General features: G+C 41.5%; 1 protein-coding gene across 2 annotated transcripts in view; it reads left to right on the forward strand.

Moving 5' to 3' along the window:
- Positions 1 to 26,612, forward strand: part of nek10 (NIMA-related kinase 10) — a 211,732-nt gene that overhangs the window by 89,654 nt on the left and 95,466 nt on the right. For both annotated transcript variants that reach the window (XM_068002825.1, XM_068002817.1), the window contains exons 22-24: positions 323 to 425; positions 22,127 to 22,202; positions 24,710 to 24,839. In XM_068002825.1, coding sequence (XP_067858926.1) covers positions 323 to 425; positions 22,127 to 22,202; positions 24,710 to 24,839 — 309 coding nt within the window. The remainder of the gene's footprint in view (positions 1 to 322; positions 426 to 22,126; positions 22,203 to 24,709; positions 24,840 to 26,612) is intronic.

The following is a 26,612-nucleotide window of genomic DNA, read 5'->3' on the forward strand; positions in this document are numbered from 1 at the left end:
ATACTGTTTTTACTGGATAAAACTTGCATTGTCCAATTCAGAATTAACTTTTCCAGCCTGTGGTCTGCCTAAATTAATTGTTTCAGTTTAAAAAGACGCAATGAAGTGCATGTGACATCATTAACATGATCATCAATCTCTGTCCAGTTAATCATTTATTTACTTTTCCAAATCAAAGACTGTTTTAGAGTTTGCAGCCTTAAATGTATTATTTATGGAGAACTCTACTCACGCAGTCTTAAATGTTTAGATAACCTTTGCATCATACTTTAAATGTATTTTTCTGACAAATAATTCTACTCAATAATTTATTTTTTTTAAGATATGCCTTGCATTGCGTTATTTGCACAAAGAAAAAAGAATTGTCCACAGAGATCTCACACCCAACAATATCATGCTGGGTGAGCAAGACAAGGTAACAATAAGTAAGTATGTAACTTAATATTGGTGCAAGTCAGCCTTTCAAAGCTAATGGTTAGATACAGTAAGAGAAAGCACAGGTGTACAAGTGAAATTCTTTTTTAACATTTTATTAGGATTAACTGCAACATAATTTGGAAGTCCCTAAGCCACACCTGTGCCTAAGCTTTTTGGAATTGTGTGAATGGGATGTGTACCTAATAAGAAGAGAGTATTTCACTTCATATTGAACAAACAGAAACTCCTTATGTGAAATTCTCAGTACCTTTGTTTGGAGAATTTTAAGCATGGGGATGGGTTTCTGCACATATCAGATACCCACCTGACCAAAACCAAATGTAGTTGTAATGATTTTATAAAACATCCAAACCTTGAGATGTTTGCCTTCCCATAATGGAGAATGAAATATATCTTAGAACACTGCATCAGAGGTTGTCTATCTCTTTAAAGTGCCCCTGAGCTAAGCAAAAATGCTACATCTTTCTCTGAAAACTTATTAACCAGCAAGAGCAGATTTTTTTTTTTAGAAAATCTACAATTTTTATTCACTCTTTTGGGGAGCAGACGGAACGGGGTCAAGCACAGAAAAGGAAAAATCTGGCTGTTTCAGTTTATCTCTCCCAGTTTTACACCCGTTTTAATGCCCAACTCTAACATTGCCATTAACAGCAGAAAACATTCCCCTTAGTGTCTTTTATTTATTTTATATTAAGCTTGTGGGATCTTGCTGTGTGCAAAATGACTGCCATGTTTACCTACATAACAGTCACTGCACTTCAAACTAATGCGTTGTAATTTGAAGTACTTTGAGATATTTGATAAGGCATAAAAATAAATTTCTTTCTTTCATAACTCACAATGCAAATAAACAGTTTCAACGTAAAAGGTTATTCCATGGCATTCTCTTTTAAATGACCATCAGGAACATTTATCATGCAAGCCAGAAATCACTCTGAAGAAGTGCTAATTGAAGAAGACTGAAAATAATGAACACCATACAATTTTGTCTTGATTTTAAAATAACAATTTTAAGAGAGTGATTTCAAGCTTATAATCTTTTCTTGCATATGATAATCAGTGAGAGACTCATTTTTAGGAACACAGGAACAGGAGTAAGTACCTGCCCATTATAAGAACATAAGAAATAGGAGCAGGAGTAGACCATACGACCCCTCGAGCTGCTCTGCCATTCAATAAGATCATGGCTGATCTTTGACCTCAACTCCACTTTCCCGCCCGATCCCGATATCCCTTGATTCCCATAGAGTCCAAAAATCTATCTTTCTCAGCCTTGAATATACTCAATGACTCAGCCTCCACAGCCCTCTGGGGTAGAGAATTCAAAAGATTCACAACCCTCTGAGTGAAGAAATTCCTCCTCATCTCAGTCCTAAATGGCTGACCCCTTATCCTCCGACTATGCCGCCTAGATCTAGACTCTCCAGCCAGGGGAAACAATCTTTCAACAATTACCCTGTCAAGCCCCCTCAGAATCTTAAATGTTTCAATGAGATCATATCCCATTCTTCTAAACTCCAGAGAGAATAGATCCATTCTACTCCATCTCTCCTCATAGGACAACCCTCACATCCCAGGAATCAATCTAGTGAACCTTCATTGCGCCCCCTCTAAGGCAAGTATATCCTTCCTTAGATAAGGAAACCAAAACTGTACACAGTACTGCAGGTGAGATCTCATCAAAGCCCTGTACAATTGTAGTAAGACTTCCTTACTCTTGTACTCCAGCCCCCTTGCAATAAAGGCCAACATTCCATTTGCCTTCCTAATTGCTTGCTGTACCTGCCTACTAACTTTTTGTGTTTCTTGTACGAGGACACCCAAATCTTTCTGAATACCAACATTTAATAGTTTCTCACCATTCTAAAAAATATTCTGTTTTTCTATTCTTCCTACCAAAGTGAATAACCTCACATTTCCCCACATTATACTCCATCTGCCACCTTCTTGCCCACTCACTTAACCTGTCTATAACCTTTTGCAGAATCTGTCCTCCTCACAGCTTACTTTCCCACCTAGCATTGTATCGTCAGCAAACTTGAACACATTACACTCAGTCCCTTCATCTAAGTTATTAATATAGATTGTAAATAGCTGAGGCCCAAGCACCGATCCTTGCAGCACCCCACTAGTTACAACCTGCCAATGTGAAAATGACCCGTTTATCCCTACTCTCTGTTTTCTGTCTGTTAACCAATCCTCAATCGATGCTCATATATTACCCCCAATCCCATGAGTCCTTATATTGTAGGGAAGAGAGAAAACAGGGAACGACAGACCAGTTAGCCTGACATCAATCGTCGGGAAAATGCTGGAATCCATTATTAAGGAAGTGGTAACAGCGTACTTAGAAAATCATCATACCGGGTACGGTAGCATAGTGGTTATGTTACTGGGCTAGTAATCCAGAGGCCTGGACTAAAATCCAGAGTCATGAGTTCAAATCCCGCCACGGCAGCTGGCGAATTTAAATTCAATTAATTAATTAAATTCAATTAATTAAATAAAAATCTGGAATTAAAATACTAGTATCAGTAATGATGGCCATGAAACTACCGGATTGTCGTAAAAACCCATCTGGTTCACGAATGTCCTTTAGGGAAGGAAGCCTGCCGCCTTTACCCGGTCTGGCCGAAATGTGACTCCAGACCCACAGCAATGTGGTTGATTCTTAATTGCCCTCTGAAATGGCCTAGCAAGCCACTCAGTTGTAAAATCTCGCTACGAAAAGTCATAATAAGAATAAAACCGGACGACAACGGCAAAACACCAAGCCCAGTCGACCCTGCAAGGTCCTCCTTACTAACATCTGGGGACTTGTGCCAAAATTGGGAGAGCTGTCCCACAGACAAGTCAAGCAACAGCCTGACATAGCCATACTCACAGAATCATATCTTTCAGCCAACGTCCCAGACTCTTCCATCACCATCCCTGGGTATGTCCTGTCCCACCGGCAGGACAGACCCACCAGAGGTGGCGGTACAATGATATACAGTCAGGAGGGAGTGGCCCTGGGAGTCCTCAACATTGACTCAGGACCCCATGAAATCTCATGGCATCAGGTCAAACATGGGCAAGGAAACCTCCTGCTGATTACCACCTACCGTCCTCCCTCAGCTGATGAATCAGTCCTCCTCCATGTTGAACACCACTTGGAGGAAGCACTGAGGGTAGCAAGGGCACAGAATGTACTCTTGGTGGGGGACTTCAATGTCCATCACCAAGAGTGGCTCGGTAGCACCACTACTGACCGAGCTGGCCGAGTCCTGAAGGACATAGCTGCTAGACTGGGCCTGCGGCAGGTGGTGAGCGAACCAACACGAGGGAAAAACTTACTTGACCTCGTCCTCACCAATCTACCTGTTGCAAATGCATCTGTCCATGACAGTATTGGTAGGAGTGACCACTGCACAGTCCTCGTGGAGACGAAGTCCCGTCTTCGCAATGAGGACACCATCCAACGTGTTGTGTGGCACTACCACCGTGCTAAATGGGATAGATTCAGAACAGATCTAGCAGCTCAAAACTGGGCATCCATGAGGCGCTGTGGGCCATCAGCAGCAGCAGAATTATATTCCAGCACAATCTGTAACCTCATGGCCCGGCATATTCCTCACTCTACCATTACCAACAAGCCAGGGGATCAACCCTGGTTCAATGAGGAGTGTAGAAGAGCATGTCAGGAGCAGCACCAGGCGTACCTAAAAATGAGGTGCCAACCCGGTGAAGCTACAACTCAGGACTACATGCATGCTAAACAGCAGAAGCAACATGCCACAGACAGAGCTAAGCGATTCCACAACCAACGGATCAGATCAAAGCTCTGCAGTCCTGCCACATCCAGTCGTGAATGGTGGTGGACAATTAAACAACTAACGGGAGGAGGAGGCTCTGCAAACATCCCCATTCTCAATGATGGCGGAGTCCAGCACGTGAGTGCAAAAGACAAGGCTGAAGCGTTTGCAACCATCTTCAGCCAAAAGTGCCGAGTGGATAATCCATCTCAGCCTCCTCCCGATATCCCCACCATCACGGAAGCCAGTCTTCGGCCAATTCGATTCACTCCACGTGATATCAAGAAACGGCTGAGTGCACTGGATACAGCAAAGGCTATGGGCCCCGACAACATCCCGGCTGTACTGCTGAAGACTTGTGCTCCAGAACTAGCTGCACCTCTAGCAAAGCTGTTCCAGTACGGCTACAACACTGGCATCTACCCGACAATGTGGAAAATTGCCCAGGTATGTCCTGTCCACAAAAAGCAGGACAAATCCAATCCGGCCAATTACCGCCCCATCAGTCTACTCTCAATCATCAGCAAAGTGTTGGAAGGTGTCATCGACAGTGCTATCAAGTGGCACTTACTCACCAATAACCTGCTCACCGATGCTCAGTTTGGGTTCCGCCAGGACCACTCGGCTCCAGACCTCATTACAGCATTAGTCCAAACATGGACAAAAGAGCTGAATTCCAGAGGTGAGTTGAGAGTGACTGCCCTTGACATCAAGGCAGCATTTGACCGAGAGTGGCACCAAGGAGCCCTAGTAAAATTGAAGTCAATGGGAATCAGGGGGAAAACTCTCCAGTGGCTGGAGTCATACCTAGCACAAAGGAAGATGGTAGTGGTTGTTGGAGGCCAATCGTCTCAGCCCCAGGGCATTGCTGCAGGAGTTCCTCAGGGTAGTGTCCTAGGCCCAACCATCTTCAGCTGCTTCATCAATGACCTTCCCTCCATCATAAGGTCAGAAATGGGGATGTTCGCTGATGGTTGCACAGTGTTCAGTTCCATTCGCAACCCCTCAAATAATGAAGCAGTCCGAGCCCGCGTGCAGCAAGACCTGGACAACATCCAGGCTTGGGCTCATAAGTGGCAAGTAACATTCGCGCCAGATAAGTGCCAGGCAATGACCATCTCCAACAAGGGCCAGTCTAACCACCTCCCCCTGACATTCAACGGCATTACCATCACCGAATCCCCCACCATCAACATCCTGGGGGTCACCATTGACCAGAAACTTAACTGGACCAGCCATATAAATACTGTGGCTACGAGAGCAGGTCAGAGGCTGGGTATTCTGCGGCGAGTGACTCACCTTCTGACTCCCCAAAGCCTTTCCACCATCTACAAGGCACAAGTCAGGAGTGTGATGGAATACTCTCCACTTGCTTGGATGAGTGCAGCTCCAACAACACTCAAGAAGCTCGACACCATGCAAGATAAAGCAGCCCGCTTGATTGGCACCCCATCCACCACACTAAACATTCACTCCCTTCACCACCGGTGCACTGTGGCTGCAGTGTGTACCATCCACAGGATGCACTGCAGCAACTCGCCAAGGCTTCATCGACAGCACCTCCCAAACCCGCGACCTCTACCACCTAGAAGGACAAGAGCAGCAGGCACATGGGAACAACACCACCTGCATGTTCCCCTCCAAGTCACACACCATCCCGACTTGGAAATATATCGCCGTTCCTTCATTGTCGCTGGGTCAAAATCCTGGAACTCCCTTCCTAACAGCACTGTGGGAGAACCGTCACCACACGGACTGCAGTGGTTCAAGAAGGCGGCTCACCACCACCTTCTCGAGGGCAATTAGGGATGGGCAATAAATGCTGGCCTCACCAGCGACGCCCACATCCCGTGAACGAATAAAAAAAAAAATAATTACACTAAGTTCCTTACTCATATTAGCCTCTTGGTTCCTCACTATTTCTGGTATGCCCACTGTCTGTCTTCTGCCGTTCAGCCAATTTCCTAACCAGGTCAATAATTTGCCCTCAATTCTATCAGCTTCAACTTTAGCTAAAAGTCTCTTTTGAGGGACTTTATCGAATGCCTTCTGGAAGTCCATATAAACAACATCCATAGACATTCCCCTGTCAACTACTTCAGTCACGTCTTCAAAAAATTCAATCAGGTTGATCAGCCGTGACCTACCCTTTACAAAATCATGCTGGTTCTCTGATCAGCTGAAAATTTTCAAGGCATTCAATCACTCTATCCTTAATTATAGACTCTAGTAATTTCCCCACAACAGATGTTAGGCTAACTCGTCTTTCATTCTCTGATTTCCCTCTCACCTTTCTTAAATATCGTAGTGACATGCAATTTTCCAATCTAAAGGAACAGTTTCTGATTCGAGAAAACTTTGGAAGATTATAGTTCCGGCATCTGCAATATTCTCACCTACTTCCTTTAATACCCTGGGATGGAAACCATCTGGTCTTGGGGATTTGTCACTCTTTAGTGTCATTATTTTCTTCATTACTGTTAATTTGCTTAAGTTAATTATGGTGAGTCCCCTTCAATGACTGAAAATTAATTTCCTTTGGGTGTCCGGCATGCTATCCACTTCCTCTACTGTAAATACTGACTCAAAGTAATTATTCAATATGTCTGCCATTTCTTCATTTACAATATCACCATTATCAGTTTTTAAGAGGTCCACATTGCTCTTGATCACGCTCTTTTTCCTAATATAATTGTAAAAAAACTTTTTGATATTCCTTGCAAGTTTCTTTTCATACTCCTTTTTTGTTGCTCTTACTATCTGTTTTGTCACCCTTTGCTGTTCTTTGTATCTCTCCCAGTCGCCAAAATCTGTGCTATTTTTTGCATTTTTGTATGCTTTTTCTTTTAGTTTTATGTTGTCCCTTACCTCTTTTGTCGTCCATGGCTGTTTTTTTTGACAAGTGGAGCTCTTGTCCCTAAGGGGTATAAACTGGCTCTGTGTCATATTAAATTCTTTTTTGAACACCTCCCACTGATCTTCTGTCATTTTACCCATTAACAGATTTGCCCAGTTTACTGTGGACAGTCTCTGTCTCATCCCGTTGAAGTCGGCCTTACCTAAATTTAGAATCTTAGTAGCTGATACGGGTTTCTCCCTTTCAAACACAACTTTGTACTTGATCATATTCTGATTAATATTAGATAAATGTTCATACATTGTTAAGCTGTCAACTAAATCTGGCTCGTTACTCATTATTAAATCTAAAATGGCCTGCCCCCTTGTTGGTTCCAGGACATATTGTTGCAGAAAGCTGACCTGAACGCACTCAAGAAATTTGTTACCTTTCTGTCATGAGCTTGGCTGCTTATCCCAATCTATATGAAAGTTAAAATCTCCCATTAAATCCACTCTGCCTTTGCTATGTGCTTGTCTAATCTCTGCATTTGTACATTCTGCCACTTCACAGCTGCTACCAGGGGGCCTATACACAACTCCCACTACAGTTTTAATTCCTTTTCTATTTCTTAATTCTACCCATAACGTCTCCAATGCCTAGTAACCTCTCATCATATCCTCTCTTATCAATGAAGTAATTTCATCCTTTATCACTTAGGCTTCTCCTCCCCCTCTACCAGTTTCCCTGTCCTTCCTGTAGACCTTATAACCTGGTATATTCAGTTCTCAGTCCTGACCATCTTGCAGCCATGTCTCAGTAATAGCTACCATGTCTTGGAACAATCTTTGTTCCAGTCCCACCCAGGTTCCCTCCCTCACCTTTTTCCTCATACGAGGATCCCCCTCGACTGTAGTTGGCAGGGCACTTGACCCTGTCCGTCCCATTTCCCGCACTTCTGCCCTAACCCCTTCCCCTCCCTCCCAGAACCACGATAGGGTCCCCCTTGTCCTCACCTTCCACCCCACCAGCCTCCAGATTCAACGGATCATCCACTGCTATTTCCGCCACCTCCAACACAATGCCACCACCAAACACATCTTCCCCTCCCCTTTCTGCATTTCGAAGGAACCGTTCCCTCCGTGATATCCTGATCCACTCTTCCATCACCCCACCACCCACTCTCCTTACGGCACCTTCCCGTGCAAGAGCAGAAGATGCAACACCTGCCCTTTCACCTCCTCGTTTCCCACCGTCCAGGGCCCTAAACACTCCTTCCAGGTGGAAAAACAATTTACTTGTACTTCTTTGAATTTACTATATTCGCAGCTCACAATGCGGTCTCCTGTACATTGGGTAGACCAAGTGCAGATTGGATGATCGCTTTGCTGGACACCTCTGTTCAGTCTGCAAGTGTGACCCTGAGCTTCCGGTCGCTTGCCATTTTAATTCCCCATCCTACTCCCACTCTGACCTCTCATAAAAACGTAAGAAATGGGAGCAGGAGTAGGCCATCCGGCCCCTTGAGCCTGCTCCGCCATTCAACAAGATCATGGCTAATCTTCTACCTCAACGCCATTTTCCTGCACTATCCCCATGTCCCTTGATGCCTTTATCTAGAAATCTATCGAACTCTGTTTTGAATATACTCAATGACTGAGCCTCCACAGCCCTCAAGGGTAGAGAATTCCGAAGATTCACCACCCTCTAAGTGAAGAAATTTCTCCTCATCTCAGTCCTAAATGGCCTACCCCTTATTCTGAGACTGTGACCCCTGGTTCTGGACTCCCCAGCCAGGGGAAACATCCTCCTTGAATCTACCCTGTCGAGCACAGTAAGAATTTTGTACGTTTCAATGAGATCACCTCTTATTCTTCTAAACTCTAGAGAATACCGGCCTAGTCTACTCAATCTCACCTCATACGACAATCTGGCCATCCCAGGAATCAGTCTGGTGAACCTTAGTTGCACTCCCTCTATGAAAGTATATCCTTTCTTAGGTAAGGAGACCAAAATTGTACACAATACTCCAGGTGCAGTCTCACCAAGGCCGTATATAATTGCAGTAAGACATCTTTACTCCTGTATTCAAATCCTCTTGTAATAAAGGCCAACATACCATTTGCCTTCCTAATTGCTTGCTGTACCTGCATGTTAGCTTTCAGTGACTCACGTACAATGACACCCAAGTTCCTTTGAACATCAACATTTCCCAATCTCTCTCCATTTAAAAAATACTCTGCATTTCTGTCCTCGACCTCCTACACTGTTTCAATGAAGCTTGAGGAACAGCACCTCATCTTTCAATTAGGCACTTTACAACCTTCCGGACTCAACATTGGTTTCAATAACTTCAGATCATAACCGCTGCTCCCATTTTTTTTGGACAGTAGGTGCTGGTAATGGTTCTACTGATGCCATTTACAGCTGCTCTAGACTCATTTTTTGTTTCTTTATTTGTTCCATTACCACCCCCTTTTGACTTGCACCATCATCCCTTTTGTCATTTAATCACTCCTGTCCTCCACCCTATCACAGACCTTTCCTTTTGTTCTTTCCTCCCCTTCCTCCTTTCCTTGGCTCTGTACTTGCTTAAAAACTGTTAAATCTTTACTACTTCCAGTTTTGACGAAAGGTTATTGACCTGAAACGTTAACTCTGTTTCTCTCTCCGCAGATGCTGCGTGAATATTTCCAGCATTTTCCGTTTTTATCCCAGGCTGACCTCTGTCTTTAGCCTTCTGTAGTGTTCTAAAGAAGTTCAACACAAGATCGAGGAACAGCAATTCATCTTTCTACTAGGCATTTTGCAGCTCTTTGGCCTTAAGTGACTTTTAAAAACTTCAGACTGCAACCATAGCTCCAGTTTTCTCTGACAGCAGTGTAGGATGGGTGTACCAGCACTTCTGGGGATGGGAGTGGTTGTGTGTTGGTGCTTGGGATGCTCGGTACATGGCCAGCGTGGTGGTCTGCACCCTGTTGTCTACCTAAGCTTTTTGTTCCACCACATTCTCTGGCCACTGGAGCCTTCTCAGCTTTGCCAGTTTTGACATGCTTCCCTCCCCCTCTGCTTTAACTATTCAGCCATCCTCTGGGTCTCATAAATTTTTAATTTCTCTAATTTCTCTCATCGTGCTCTCTTTTGTCCTGCGCTATTATCACATCTCTCATTTAATCAAATCCTGTACTTCACCCAATCACTTTACAGATCATTTTTTTATTTTCTTGTGTATGTGCTCACTTTCTTCCTACCCTATTTTTCATTGCTCTGTTCGTCCTCATAAGCTGTTCATTTGTATCATCTGGTTCTAACAATGGGTTATAGACCTGAAATGTTAACCTTTTTTCTTTCTCCACAGATGCTACCTAACCCGCTGAGTGTTTCCAAAATTTTCTGTTTTGTTTCTGATTTCCAGCACCTGCTGTATTTTGCTTTTTGATTTTAATGCTTCCTACCACTAGGTGGCATTATAGCTCCGTACAAGACTTGTCAACTTACTCTTTTTTTCTTAGAATCATAGAGTGATACAACACAGAAGGAGGCCATTCGGTCTATCTTTGAACATTTTCTGTGCCATTCCTTAATATAGTAAAATATTTTGAGATGTAACGCAGTTTACTGTAACAAAAACTTCACATATTGACTCTAAAAGAGAACCAAAGTTACTAAAGAAGCTAATAGTTATCAAAATGGACTCCTTAAATGGTCAGCTGCTACATCAAAACATCATACTGCTTTTCATATTTTAGATGCATCTTTTAGAAAGATTCAGCTGAAAATTTTTAAATTCTTCCCCTTCGGAAAATAAAATCTACAAAGTAGCTTTTAGGTCCCAGATATTGGAGTAAGGTTCCAGACCAGGGATGTGAAAAGGTATGATTCCAACTCGAGGATCAGTTAAGAATAAGGACATAGGAATTCAGATTGTTGTAGCTGCCTACAATGATTTTATTTATAATTATAAAATGCATTTAAAGCATTTTAAGTGTAGCACTGACAGAGACTGTCACTCCTTCCTTTGCAAAGTTACTCAGGTCTTGAACTGCTTTCAGATACTCCAGAATACAAGGCTTAAGTCCAGTTGTATAATGCAATAGGCAACAGCTGGTATTGCACGAGAATTCTTTGAGATTATATCAACTTTTTTAGCCATTTATGGAGAGAACCTGGTATTCTGTAGGCTTGTGCAAGCTAATGCAACCTTCACCCCAACCATTATATGCTTAGAGCTTTTTATGATAGAAAACGAATAGCTGATTTCAGCTGGATGAGTTGATGAGCTCCGTGCCTTAATCATAGCCCATTACCTGATCAGGATACCACAATCATAGAAATCATAGAAAATTTACAGCACAGAAGGAGGCCACTCAGCCCATCATGTCCGCGCTGGCCGAAAGTGAGGTACCCAGCCTAATCCCACTTTCCAGCACTTGGTCTGTAGCCATATAGATTACGGCACTTCAGGTGCACGTCCAGGTATACACCATTCAGTATCCCCTCATTTATTGTGTATTCCCTTGCCTTGTTTCCCCACCCCAAATGCATTACCTCACACTTCTCCGGATTGAATTCCATTTGCCACTTTTCTGCCCACCTGACCAGTCCATTGATATCTTCTTGCAGTCTACAGCTTTCCTCTTCACTATCAACCACACAGCTAATTTTTGTATCATCTGCAAACTTCTTAATCATGCCCCCTACATTTAAGTCCAAACCATTAATATATATCACAAAAAGCAAGGGACCCAGTACTGAGCCCTGCGGAACCCCACTGGAAACAGCCTTCCAGTCACAGAAACCATTAACCTTTGCTTCCTGCCACTGAGCCAATTTTGGATCCAACTTGCCACTCTCCCTTGGATGCCATGGGCTTGTACTTTTTTGACCAGTCTGCCTTGTGGGACCTTGTCAAAAGCCTTGCTAAAATCAATGTAGACTACATCAAATGCACTGCTCTCACTGACCCACCTTGTTACCGCCTCAAAAAATTCAATCAAGTTAGTCAGACATGACCTTCCCTTAACAAATCCATGCTGACTGCCCTTGATTACTTCATGCCTTTCTTAGTGATGGTTTATCCTGTCCCTCAGAATTGATTCCAATAATTTGCCCACTATCGTGTTAGACTGACTGGCCTGTAATTACTCGGTCTATCCCTCGCTCCCTTTTTAAACGATGGTACAAATTTAGCAGTCCTCCAATCCTCTGGCACTACGCCTGTATCCAGTGAGGATTGGAAAATAATGCTCAGAGCCTCCACTATTTTCTCCCTTGCTTCTTTTAATAGCCTGAGATGCATTTCATCCGGCCCTGGTGATTCAAAGATGCTAATTCCCTTAATACTTCCTCTCTTACTATGTTCATCGCATCCAATATTTCACACTCCTCCTCCCTAACTACAATGTCTGCATCGTCCCTCTCTTTTGTGAAGACAGACGCAAAATATTGATTAACAACTATACCCACATCTTCCGCCTCCACACTTAGGTTACCTTTTTGGTCTCTGATAGGCCCTACTCTCCTTAGTTATCCTCTTGCACTTATGGTATTTATAAAACATCTTTGGGTTTTCCTTTATTTTAAGTGCCAATATTTTTTCATGCCCTCTCTTTGCTTTCCTAATTTCCTTTTTAGTTTCACCCCTGCACTTTCTATACTTCTCTAGGCTTTCCGCAGTATTGAGTTCTCGGTGTCTGACATAAGCTTTCCTTTTCTGCCTTATCTTACCCTGTATGCTTCTTGACATCAAGGGGGCTCAATAATTAGCAGTCCCACCCTTTTTCTTTGTGGGAACGTGTTTACTCTGAATCCCTTGAATCTCCCCCTTGAATGCCTCCCACTGGTCTGACATTGATACCTTCAAGTAGCTGTTTTCAGTCCATTTTTTTGCTAAATCACTTCTCAGCTTAGTAAAGTTGGTCTTTCCCCAGTTGAGAACTTTAGCTCCTGTTCTGTCTTTGTCCTTTTCCCTAACTATGCTAAATCTAACTAAATTATGATCACTACCACCAAAATGCTTTACCACTGCTATTCCTTCCACCTGCCCAGCTTCATTTCCTAAAACTAAATCCAGAACTGCCCCTTCTCTTGGGCTTGCTACGTACTGGCTAAAAAGTTCTCCTGAATGCAGTTTAAGAATTTTGTGCCCTCTATGCCCTTCACACTGTTTGTATTCCAGTTAATATTAGGGTAGTTGAAATCCCCTACTATTACTGCCCTATTGTTTTTGCATTTCTCAGAAATTTGCCTACATATTTGCTCTTCTATCTCCCTCTGACTATTTGGGGGTCTATAGTACACCCCCAGTAGTGTGATTGCCCCTTTTTTGTTTCTTAGCTCAACCCATATGGCCTCATTTGATGATCCTTTTAACATATCATTCCTCCTCACAGCTGTAATTGTTTCTTTAACCAAAATTGCCACCGTCTCTTTCTTTTTTATCTCCCCCTCTATCTCATTTGAAAACCCTGCAACCAGGGATGTTGAGCTGCCATTCCTGCCCCTCTTTAAGCCATATTTCTGTATTAGCTAACATATCATACTGCCATGTGTCTATCTGAGCCCTCTGCTTATCTGCCTTATTGACTATACTCCTTGCATTGAGGTATATACCTTTAAGTACTGCCAAACTCCTTTGTTGTTTATTTTCTAACCTTTGTTTCCTCTGCCTTCCAAACTCACTTACTAATTTTCTGCCTTCCATCTCCAGTTGTGATTCTGTCCCATTTGGATCTACACTCAGGTTCCCATCCCCCTGCCAAGCTAGTTTAAACCCTCCCCAACAGCACTATCAAAGCTCCCCGCAAGAATATTGGTCCCGGCCTTGTTGAAGTGCAACCCATCTGGCTTGTACAGGTCCCACCTCTCCCAGAACTGGTCCCAATGCCCCAGGAATCTAAAGCCCTCCCTCCTGCACTATTTCTCCAGCCAAGCGTTCATCTTCTCTATCCCCCTATTTCTATACTCACTAGTGCGTGGCACTGGGAATTATCCAGAGATTACTACCCTTGAGGTCCTGCTTCTTAATCTCTTTCCTAACTCCCTAAAATATGCCTGCAGGACCTCATCCCTCTTTCTACCTATGTCGTTGGTACCGATATGGACCACGACCTTTGGCTGTTCACCTTCCCCTCCCAGAATGTTCGGCAGCCGCTCAGTGACATCCTTGACCTGGCACCAGGGAGGCAACAAACCATCCTGGAACCACGTCTGTGGCCGCAGAAACGCCTGTCTGCTACCCTAACCATAGAATCCCCGAAACTGTTGTTCTCCTGACCTTTCTTCTTTCCCCTATACAGCTGGGCCACCCATGGTGCTATGGTCTTGGCTCTGGCTGCACTCCCCAGAGGAATCCTCCCCCTCACCAGTATTCAGAACTGAATACTGGTTGGAGAGTGAGATGCTCTCAGGGGACTCCTGCGCTACCTGCCTACTCCTCCTTGTCTGTCTGGTGGTCACCCGGTCCCTCTCTGCCTGCACTCTCTTAAGCTGCGGGATGACCACCTCCTGAAACGTGCTATCCACGAAACTCTCAGCCTCGGGGATGCAGTGACACCAGCTGCTGCTCAGGCTCCGAAATCCTGAGCTCGAGCTCCTCCAGCTGACAACACTTCCTGTACCTTTGGTTGTCCAGGACACAGGAAGTATCCTGGAGTTCCCACATGGCACAGGATGTGCAGTCGAAGGGTCTGAGCTGCCCTGCCATGCCTCAATTTGTTAGATTAACTAAATTTAACTGAAATAAACTAAAGACTTAAAAGAAAAAGACACTCACTGGTAAAAGAAACACTCACCAGCTAGCAGCCAATCAGCTCCTTCTCTTCTGCTGACACAACTTTTGATTTTCTTACCTCTCTCCCTGAAGCCCCGAACTCTTTATCCGATCCGGCGCTCCGCCCCGAACTCCAACCACGTCCGCTCACCTTACCTCAGGCACTCCAAATTGTCAATCTATACCTCATATTCTTGTCTCAGGTGGCACCAGAAATTCATGTCTACCAATTCTTTGCTTGTATTCAGCCTATCATAAATACAGAGGGCTGGATTCTCTTCTACTATACCATCGATGAAGGAAAATAGGCTAGGAGGTCTACGACCATATCTCCTCCCTTCCTACTGCTGACCTGGATTGCCTCCTCTTTGACCATCAAAGGAAGTAGGCCGCCTCAGACCAGACCACCCTGCTACATGTAAATGATGGCAGGGAGGCAGAGCGTGGGTTCCTGCTTGAATTTGGTCCTTACTCCTTCTCCCACTGCTGACCCCAGGGACCTGTTGGACCAAACCAGGAAGAACTACACAATGGGGAAGGATCTAAACCCAGGGTCAGTCTTGAAAAATGTGCTACTGTTTTGAGATCAGACCATAGTGCAGAAGATAGATCTTGTACTGCAACAAATCGCAGCCAAAATCGAAAGCAGAGGATCAACAATCCTCCTCCCCTCCAAGTTGAAGGGGAATGCCTGATCCCTATTACTTTGCTTTCCCTTTTTTGTTGCAGTAAGGTATATACCTCCGGCACCTCCTCCTGTGCTAAGCATGGCTCAAGTTAGAATATAAAACTGTAAAAGGTAACCAACAACATTTCTTGGCTCTTTCCACACAACAAATCCCATAGTACAGCTATAGTTATAAGTTGAATTCTGTCTAATGAAATGAGGAAACCAATCAGTTGCTTATTAGCAGATAAATCTGCTTGTCATCATTCCCTAGTATCAGTAAATCTTGAACAATTTTTTAATGCAGATATTGATGGCAAAAAGCCAAAACATGCAAATAGCATATCACAGAAAATGAAAACTGAAAGTTGCCATTCAACTGTACAAAAGCCATCATCTCATTCCAAACACTCAACCAAGTGACTATAGCCACACGAGTTTGACATACTCCTTATCAGATATTGCCTTCTGAATCAGAGCTGTACATGTTGTTCCCCTTTCTATGTCCTGAACTACTTTTCCACTCATTTGTGACCCTTCGAATAAGTGAATGAGCAGCAGGCTTTTCAATTTCATTATTTCATGGCTGGACTTAGCAGGTGGCCAACAGTCAATTAACAAAGTTTGCAGGATGTCCTTTCTCAGCTTCTTCAGAAATTTTCTATTAATTATTTAATCACTCCTGCCTTCCACCCTATCACAGACCTTCCCTTTGGTTCTTTCCTCCGCTCCCCTCCCATTCCTCCCCCCTTTGCCTGGCTCTGTACTTGCTTAAAAACTTTAACTCTTTAACATCTTCCAGTTCTGATGAAAGGTCATCGACCTGAAACGTTAACTCTGTTCCTTTCTCCACAGATGCTGCCTCACTTGCTGAGTATTTCCAGCATTTTCTGTTTTTATTTTCGATTTCCAGCATCCGCAGTATTTTTGCTTTTGATCTAAGGTTTCTATTGTCTCAAAGAATCATTACAATTTTTAATGCATTTAATAAAGTTAAATGTTAAATACTTGATGGAGGAATTACAAAATGTAATTTAAGCTAGGAGATGGCATACATAACTCCTGTCTTTCTCAAGTTTGGTGTTGCACCAATTTAACATCATGAAAAGGGTTTCTGGACGAAAATAAATTAGATAAAAAGCTGAAAACAACAATTTCACCAAATAAAGCATTCAAATGTAGGCTGCACGTTCACAATTGATTCAGTAGAAAAATGGAAAGAAAAGTTTAATGCAGCATATAACCTGCATTTAGTCATTAAATTCCTCCCATCCACAAGCAACGGAATAGTAGGATAGTGAATCGAGCTGCAGAATAGTAGGATGTGAGTTTGCTCCCAGTATTGCCCATATTGTGGGTTTGATGTTGGCTATACAGTTGATGTAGCTGGCTACTCGAGGCTAGCCATTTCCCTACAGGAAGAGATGGATTATTGGGCAAATAATCCCATGGTGTGCTAGGCTAACACATCAGTGCGGTACTGAGTGAGTGCTTCATTGCCAAAGATGCCATTCTTGGTTGAGACATTAAGCTGAGGTACAATATTCCTCCCTCAATTAACACTACCAAATACAGATAAACTAGTTATTTATCTCATTGCCAGGTGTGTGATCTTGCTGTGCACAAAATGTCTGCTAAGTTTGCCTACAAAACAACAGTGACTACACTTCAAAGTAATTCATTGTCTGTGAAGCACTTTGGTATGCTTATGAGACATGATGAGGCACTTTATAAATGGAAGCTTTTCTTTCTTTCCGACTTTGAAGGTAAATCTCAATTTCTCCCATTTTTTTCTCTTTTTTTTCCCCCCAAAATATCTTTCCCAATTTTTCTTGGTGGGGAAGATCAAAAATACTAAAAAGAGGGAAATAGCTTCTTCAATTAGGTTTTAACTACAAGCCTTTTTTTCAGTCACTTTGCATCCTAAATAAAGGTGAAAATTGCAGGTCACAATACAATGTGCAATAATGGAGTAGATGGTAGAATGCTTTTTGTGCATATGGAATGTACCTCAGAGGTTCAGATATTTTTTCCTTCCTATGTATATACAAGCTGGATTGAATTACTACCATATATCTCTACGGTTTAAAAGATGCCCAATTTAATTTGCACTTGAACTGTTTTATGTATCAGGTGCAGAGTAATAATATTTGCTCCCCCTACAGGTATAGTTGTAATCATTATAGATTACCCCATTACTGCTGGAAACAAGCCAGGAAATTTGCCTATCCAAATTATTTTTTTCCATTACTCGCATGCTAAAGGAACGTGGCAAAAATTGAAGTTCTCCACATTGTAAAACAGATGTAAAATTACAAGATTTAGCTTAGGTACAAAAGGCGAAATGCCTCTCACCAAGGACCATCTCCATGGCAGAATATTATTGCCACTAAGGTCGATAAAGTCATTGGAACATCTTGTTAAGCTTCAGGATCATTCTCCCCAACAACTTCATGGATGGATGGATGGCGGTTTCAATAAATAGATCAAGTAGATGTGGCAGGGTCTGTAAATGCATGCCCTAGGATAGTGATGGTTGTGGATATAATTCCTCCGATGTTGTTGTATCTGCATTTGTTGAACCCTCATGAACTTGTCTTCCTCATTTAAATCATGCCGCATTATTGGAACCCCCAATGGATATACATTCCCTTGAGGAATAAAAACTCCACAGGAAAAATGATCCAATCGTGGCTAACTAGAGAAGTTAAGGATAGTATTAGATTAAAAGAAGAGGCTTACAATGTTGCCAAGAAGAGTAGTAAGCCTGAGGATTAGGAGGGTTATAGAAATCAGCAAAGGATAACCAAGAAGTTGATAGAGGGAGAAAATTGAATAGGAGAGTAAACTAGCAAGAAATATAAAAACAGATTGTAAGAGCTTCTACGAGTATATGAAAAGGAAGAGATTAGCAAAAGTAAACCTGGGCCCCTTAGAAGCTGAGACAGGAGAAATTATAATAGGGAATAAGGAAATGGCAGAGAGGTTAAACAAATATTTTGTATCTGTCTTCACAGTAGAAGTCATAAAAAACATACTGGAAATAGTGGGGAACTAAGGGTCTAATGAGAGGGAGGAACTTAAAGTAATTAATATTAGTAAAGAAAAAGTACTAGAGAAATTTATGGGACTAAAAGCCAACAAATCCCCTGGGCCTGATGGCCTACATCCTTGGGTTTTAAAAGAGGTGGCTGCAGAGATAGTGGATGCATTGGTTTTGATCTTCCAGAATTCCCTAGATTCTAGAACAGTCCCAGTGGATTGGAAGGTAGCAAATGTAACCCCGCTATTCAAGAAAGGAGGGAGAGAGAAAACAGAGAGCTACAGGCCAGCTAGTATGATATCAATAGTAGGGAAAATGCTAGAATCTATTATCAAGGGCGTGGTGATGGGACATTAAGAAAATCATAATATGATTAGGCAGAGTCAACATGGTTTTCTGAAAGCGAAATTGTGTTTGACAAATCTATTAGAATTTTTTGAGGGTGTAACTAGCAGGGTAGATAAGAGGGAACCAGTGGATGTAGTATATTTTGGATTTTCAAAAGGCATTTGATAAGGTGTCATATGAGAGGCTGTTACACAAGATTAGGGCTCATGGGATTGGGGGTAATATATTAGCATGGATTGAGGATTGGTTAATGGACAGAAAACAGAGAGTAGGAATTTTCGGGTTGGCAGGTTGTAACTAGTGGGTGCCGCAAGGATTGGTGCTTGAGGCTCAGCTATTTACAATCTATATTAATGACTTGGATGAGGGGACATAAGAACATAAGTGCAATATGTAATGTATCCAAGTTTGCTGACTATACAAATCTGGGTGGGAAGGTAAACTGTGAGGAGGAATACAGACAGGTTAAGTGAGTGGGCGAGAAGATGGCAGATGGAGTACAATGTGGGGAAATGTGAAATTATCCACTTTGGTAGGAAGAATAGAAAAGCAGAATATTTTTTAAAAGGTGAGACACTAAGAAATGTTGGTAGTCAGAGGGATTTGGTTGTCCTTGTACATGAATCACAGAAAGTTAACATGCAAGTAGAGCAAGCATTTAGAAAGGCAAATAGTAGGTTAGCCTTTATTGCAAGGGGATTGGCGCATAAGAGTAAGGAGGTCTTGCTGCAATTATATAGGGCTCTGGTGATACCACACCTGGAGTACTGTGTACAGTTTTGGTCTCCTTACCTATGGAAGGATATACTTGCCTTAGAGGGGGTGCAAATAGGGTTTATTAGATTGACTCCTGGGATGAGAGGGTTGTCCTATGAGGAGAGATTGAGTAGAATGGGCCTATACTCTCGAGTTTAGAATGAGGGGTGTTCTCATTGAAAGGTATAAAATTCTTAGAGGGCTTGACAGGATAGATGCTGAGAGGTTGTTTCCCCTGGCTGGAGAGTCTAGAACTAGGGGTCATAGCCTCAAGATAAGGGGTTGGCCATTTAGGACCGAGATGAAGAAAAAAATCTTCACTCAAAGGGTTGTGAATCTTTGGAATTCTCTACCCGAGAGGGCTGTGGCTGAGTATATTCAAGACTAAGATTGATAGATTTTTGGACATTATAGGAATCAAGGGATATGGGGATAGGGCAGGAAAGTGGAGTTAAGGTAGAAGATCAGCCATGGTATTATTGAATGGCGTAGCAGGCTCGATGGGCCCCATGGTCTACTACTGCTCCTATTTCTTATGTTTTTATGTTCTTACCTCATCGTGTCAGACCTACCTTCATCTTTTTTACATTGCAAGAGAGGGTGCCATAGATTTATTCCATATGCTACATGCTGAACTGCAGATATCTTGAATAGACATGTTCTTTGTAGCAGTGAAAGTTACCACAGAAGTAGGCATTTATGCTACTCTATCCTTCCAAGTCACTGCAGCGACATCTGCTAGATTAACCTGTCTGTAGTGAACACGTATATTAAGCAAGTGACATGCAGCGTTTGGAAGAGGCAAGCATTGTCATTTTCTCTGTGGGAAGGGGCATCAGCTGGATGGGGCATAGTGTTCACATGGTGGCAGGGCTCCAAAAAGTCCATGCTGCAAATACGGGTATTAGAACTCTTTTATATAAACCATGTGGCCTACATGAACAAAAGGTTTTCATTCAATTAATGTTCAGATGGTGCCTGATCACAGAAACATCATTATCCCAGCAGCAGCCGTGAATCCTTCATTATGCACCAGTCTATGCTGCCTGCATTATTTAAAGGGTTACAGAGACTTTGAGAAGATAATCCTTGGGTCTGGATATTGTGGAAGGAGCTGGAGTGGGAGAGTTTGAAGGCGCATGCTCATAGTAGTTGTGCACACAAGACTTCTAAGTGTTAAAGATTTGCAGAACACACAGAGAATCACACGTGTGGCCAGTCTATATTACTCCTTATGTGATTGAATTGCAATGCAACATGCCTGATGGTTCCAGTGGCAGTGTTAGTTGTGAGTACACCTTTCAACATTTAGCTGTCGCCATGCAAGTGTGCACCACTAAAACCGTTGTTAGCAGCTTTTCTGTCTTTAAAGACTGTGTAGAAAAGGAGACTGTTTCTACTGGTTTAGATGCTACCTGTCTGAGGTGCTTTAAGTCACAAATTGACTTTGTGCCATATGTGCTGGACCCCAATAGAAATGTGTATAAAGGTAGGTACACTTACAGCTTTCTTCTAGATACCAGCAATCTTTTTCACTTGTACCCAAGTGCAATAAAGCTGAGTGTCAGCATTGACCCAGTCACTTCCTCCATCCATGCTATTCGAACCTCAGTGTGTTACAGTATGTTCACCACAGTCGATGTGACATACATGCCTGTCCGTCCATGAAACCGCTTTCTTATCCAGCCAGCATGTCACTGCGACCACTAAAGATTCAGCATTCTTGAAGAAATGTTGGGGCATCATCTGATAGCTGGTATGGGAGCATATTATCCAGATGGTACAGGCATTGACGATTCCTCCCAAAACTCCTTGAAGGGTGATTATTTGTCATGATTTGAAAATCATTTATCTATTTCAAAATTCATGTTACACATTTGCAGTTAATATTTTCCAATATGTTATACTGATTTATATTCTGACAGTTTAACATTGTAAAATTATTTTTAAAATGTAACCTTTTAACTTCAGTTTACAATCTTTTTTGTAAACTGATTTGATTATTGAAGAGATCTAGAATCATCTGTTCTTTGTGGGTCTCTATTTACTTTAAAAGTTTTCTTTTTTTTTCCAAAAATGTGATTTCTTCATTTTTTTTGGCCTTAAATAGTTTTCAATTTACATTTCATTTTTTTAAAAAAAAGCATAGGAGCCCCAACTCAGCCATGCAACCTTGATATGATTATTGAGGAGTTTCTGGAATCATACAGTTCATGTGGTACTCTCTTATATTGTGGGTTATATCTTCATTTTCAAATTAACTTTGCACATTGTTTGGTTGGAACTATTTCAAAAATACATATACATTACTTCTTGTAAACATGCATTTTCACTAACAAATTTTGCCAGTAACTTCTATTTAACCCATTGATATAATAGTATTGGCAAGATTTATGTGATAAATTGTAGCATTCAATTCAATTGGTAATTGTGTACTGTGTCATATTTGCTCACTGCATGTTTTGAATTGTAGCTGATTTTGGCCTTGCAAAACAGAAGCAAGAAAACAGCAAGATGACTTCAGTTGTTGGGACTATCTTGTATTCATGGTAAGCCGAATGCTGGAATTTAACTTTAGCTGCTCCTTTGAGCTTGTTTAACTACAGGATGAGTGTGCGTTACAAAAAATAATGCATTCTTGTTGAGTAGAAAGGACCGAAACTCTCTGGAGTTCAGAAGAATGAGAGGTGATCTCATTGAAACATATAAGATTATGAGGGTGCTTGACAGGAGCCAACTGTCATTTTACTTGTGCAGTAGCATGTAGTTCAACAGAGCATGTTGTTAATTTGAAGTGATGGTGAGGAGTTAATAAAAGGAGCGGCTCAGAACAAATCCATTTTGGGGAGTTGAACTGCACACAAGTGATAGAATTCTCCTGAAATAGCGAAGAAACTTTGCACCAGGTTCCTAATAGGTTACCATCAATGAATGAAAGAACTCGTAATTATGTAGTGCTTTATCATGTTCTGAGGACATCCCAAGCGCATTACAGCCAATGGATTACATTTTGAAGTGCAGTCACTATTGTTATGTAGGCAAACATGGCAGCCAATTTGCACACAGTAAGGTCCTGCAAACAGCAAATGAATGAATAACCAGATAATCTGTTTTTTGGAGGAATATTGGCTCGGCCACCAATAAAGCTCCCTGCTCTTTTTTAAGTAGTGCTACGGATCCTTTATGTCCACCTGAGCAGGCAGACAGGGTCTCACCCGAAAGATGGCACTTCTAACGGTGCAGCATTTCCTCAGTACTGCACTGAAATGTCAACCCAGATTATGTGCTCAAGTCTGCTGTGGGGTTAGAACTCTCAACCTTCTGACTTGACTATGCCAAGCTGACACTTTATTATTGCCTTAAAGAAGTTTGTCTGTTTAATGGCAGCCTCAGTTGGGCTTTAATATATAAAAAGTTATAAACTTATTGGATGGGCTTGCCTTTATATTTTTGCTCAGTGAAAGGAACACCGTATGCTGAAATTCAGCTCCTGCATTAAGTAGGAATGCAAATCTGAGTTTCTTTGGGATTAATTATTGGGTTCAATTTTAGATGTCATTAAATTTTGAATATCCTACAGCAAAGGGAAAATCCACCAATGTTCAGATGCAAAAAGCTCTGCCAAAAAATAAATAAAATAATCTTGGCAGTAAAAAAAACCCCTGAAAAACAAAGCAATGTTGGGAAAGAAACTGACAAAAAAATGGAAGTGTTTTAGTGACATGCTGGCTGGAAAGTGGAAAAGGAACAGTTCAATGAAAAAAAGTTTACTAGAACTAGGCCTGCAGTGTTCTTTAAATCCTCAAAATAGTAACTTTAAAAAAAATAAATTGCGATTTGAAAAATAGAACATGACAAATGAGCTCTTAACTTCCACCTTGGGATAGCATGGGAAAAAATGGCTTTGATGTCTCGGCGAAGGTCACATAAGAATCTAATATTTATGTGACATTTACTTTGTAGTAGAGAAAATTGCTAAGTAACATTTTCCGGCATGAACATAATCTTCCAACACTGAGTATACCAACACACAAATACAAAATATAATCAGACCCAATGTCCCCTTTTGTTGATTTCAATGTAAAACAATTGAAAAGGAAAGTTATGCCAGATGCCCCTCTAAAATGATTCCAACAGCTCTCAAAATACCATTTACTAGAATTTCAGTAGATTTATGGTTTGATTTCTTTTGTGTTAAAATGTTGGTTAATTTCTAAGTGCAATCATTATCTCATGTAGTGAAAGTTCATTACAATACTTTGTACCAAAGATTAAGATAATTAAGGGAGAATATTGATTTAACCAGAAGTTAATTACTTCACACAGTAGGGGTTTATTTAGGAACAGCTGCCTGTGTCAATTATTGTCGCTAGTAAAATCATCTTAAAAGGATGAGAAGATATGATTTGTTCATTTTTATAGTTGACAACATCAGGATTCCTTGTGCAGTTCTGGCCCTGGAAGTTTAATGTTCATTATTCATAGTTGATAGCCTTATAATACAGAAGAGCAGAGAGAGGAGTTATATAAAAGGAAATATACAGCAAGCCAGTCAGCATCAATAAAGAAAAAAGACAGGTTAACTTTATAGATATAATCCTTGGTCAGGCCTGTTCTATATTTCCAGCATTTTCTGAATTTAGAATACATTCTGACCATTTTTTACCCTACAAATGTACTATTGAATATTATCACAAATTTTAATGAATAAATTTGTATGAACAATGAAATCTTTAGCAAACTGTAATAAATAGGGGAAAATTAAGTTCTCGGGAGGAATTTTAATTTATGTGGTTGATCGTTTGACTCCCAATCAACTGTTGTAAGTTTGAGTTTCAGAAATGCCAGGCACCCGAAGAAAGGGAAAAAACAGAAATTTTCCAGGTCATCTTGGTTATATTGGAATTTACATTCTCCCTCCTTGGGAGGGTCCATAGTGATAAATCAAGTAGCCTCCATGGGGGGTGGGGGGGGGGGGGGTGGGGGAGAGTGGAATTAGTAATGAAAATAAATTCCTTTGGGTACTTAAGTTACTAATAGCTGTTAACCCCTTTAGTCCAGAGATAGTGAAGAGCGAGCCATATGGAGAGAAGGCAGACATTTGGGCCGCAGGATGCATCCTGTATCAAATGGCAACTTTGACTCCTCCTTTCTACAGCAGTAACATGCTTTCCTTGGCAACAAAGGTAGGAATATTGAATAGTCTCCCAGTGTTACAAAAAAGCTTTTGTAATTAAAGTATAACCAGAGCAGCTAATGCAAATTTATATTAATCTGTTATAGCTGATATGATTGTTAACAGCTCTGAGCAACAAAAATTGTAAATGTGTATGTAAAATGTAACATAGACCTAACATATACTTTATTGGCTTTGAAGTACTTTGGGAAGTCCTGAAGTTGTGAAAGGTGTGATTATAAATGCTTCCTTCCTTCTTCCATCCCTCCCTCATAGGTAGCAGTGGGCATTAGCCATTAATTTCTCAATGGTTATACCCATAAAAACTATCTTTTGCACATAATCACTGCAGTTTAAAAAAAAATACAATATGCTAATTACATTCACATAACCAATATAGTTTGGTGCTTTTTTTTAAAAAACAGCTATGACTACAAATGTGACTACTTGATTACACGTATATGCTAGAAGGGACAGTATTTTATTTTCCTTCTGGATACTCTACTGCTCGCTAGTCTGAATATTGACTTTAGCAACTTCAGGCCTCAACTATCTCCCCCATTGACCTGCTAGTGTTCTCATTTACATTTGCTCCTTTCTACTTTGGAGTTTTGTTTATCTTTTCTAAAACTTTCTCCCAGATGAACTGAAGATCTTTGTCTTTCACTTTTCCAGCCCTTCAAAAACATTTCTTCACAGGCTATTAACCCATCAACTGCTTCTTTGTATTAATATTTAACAGATTTGAACCAGAATCTTTATCTTTTAATTTGCTGCCTACTCTTTGTTTTGGTCAGCCTTATAAAGATGCAAATGAACCTGATGTGTATTTCCAGCATTTTTCAGTTTTAATTTCATATTTCTAGCATTTGCAGTTATTTTCTTTTTATCTCAGTGGACAAGTTGCCAACATATCACTATCTTAATTTAAATAGACTCAGCACTGAAAAACTGTTTGTTTATGAAGTCCATCCACATGTTCGGAGAGGTGAAGATTGAGACATGACTATATGATTACATAAAGGAAGCTACTATAGTTTCATCAAATAAAGATCTTTCAATAAGTTGCAGACCTCAATGGGCTGAGTTTCGTCTTCATTATGTCCCAGAAATGGGTACAGGCAGCGTTTAATAGAACGCTAACCTAGGAAAAAGTTAGTTCTAATTTCTGCTTTAAAAACGGCTGTAAACGCCAGTATCGTTGTATCTTGCGACTACCAGAATGGTGGTAGGTGAACTGGATGGACCTGATTCTTTTATCGCCTACCAATTCCTATGTTCATATACTTATATCTTGCCCCGCTCAAATTTCTGATTGGGTCTGGAGTGGGCAGTAGAAGTTTTTGTCTGAGGCAGGTGGTAATTTAATTACAATATGCAAAAGGGAGCATGGAAGTCCCCTGGACAATTTCTCAGCAAGCTGGTGTGCAGGCTGCCTGTCCAACTCACTTAGTGGTTAGGGTTGCTAGGGGCAAACCTTCAGGCGGGAGATAGGAACATAGGAACAGGAATAGGCCATTCAGCCCCTCGTGCCTGATAAGATCATGGCTAATCTGTGATCTAGCTCCATATACCTGCCTTTGGCCCATATCCCTTAATACCTTTGCCAAAAAGCTATCTATCTCACATTTAAATTTAGCAATTGAGCTAGTATCAATTGCTGTTTGCGGAAGAGCGTTCCAAACTTCTACCACCCTTTGTGTGTAGAAATGTTTTCTAATCTTGCTCCTGAAAGGTCTGGCTCTAATTTTTAGATTGTGCCCCCTACTCCTAGAATCCCCAA

This window comes from Heptranchias perlo, chromosome 2 (assembly GCF_035084215.1).
Source record: "Heptranchias perlo isolate sHepPer1 chromosome 2, sHepPer1.hap1, whole genome shotgun sequence".
NCBI classification, from domain to species: Eukaryota; Metazoa; Chordata; class Chondrichthyes; order Hexanchiformes; family Hexanchidae; genus Heptranchias; species Heptranchias perlo.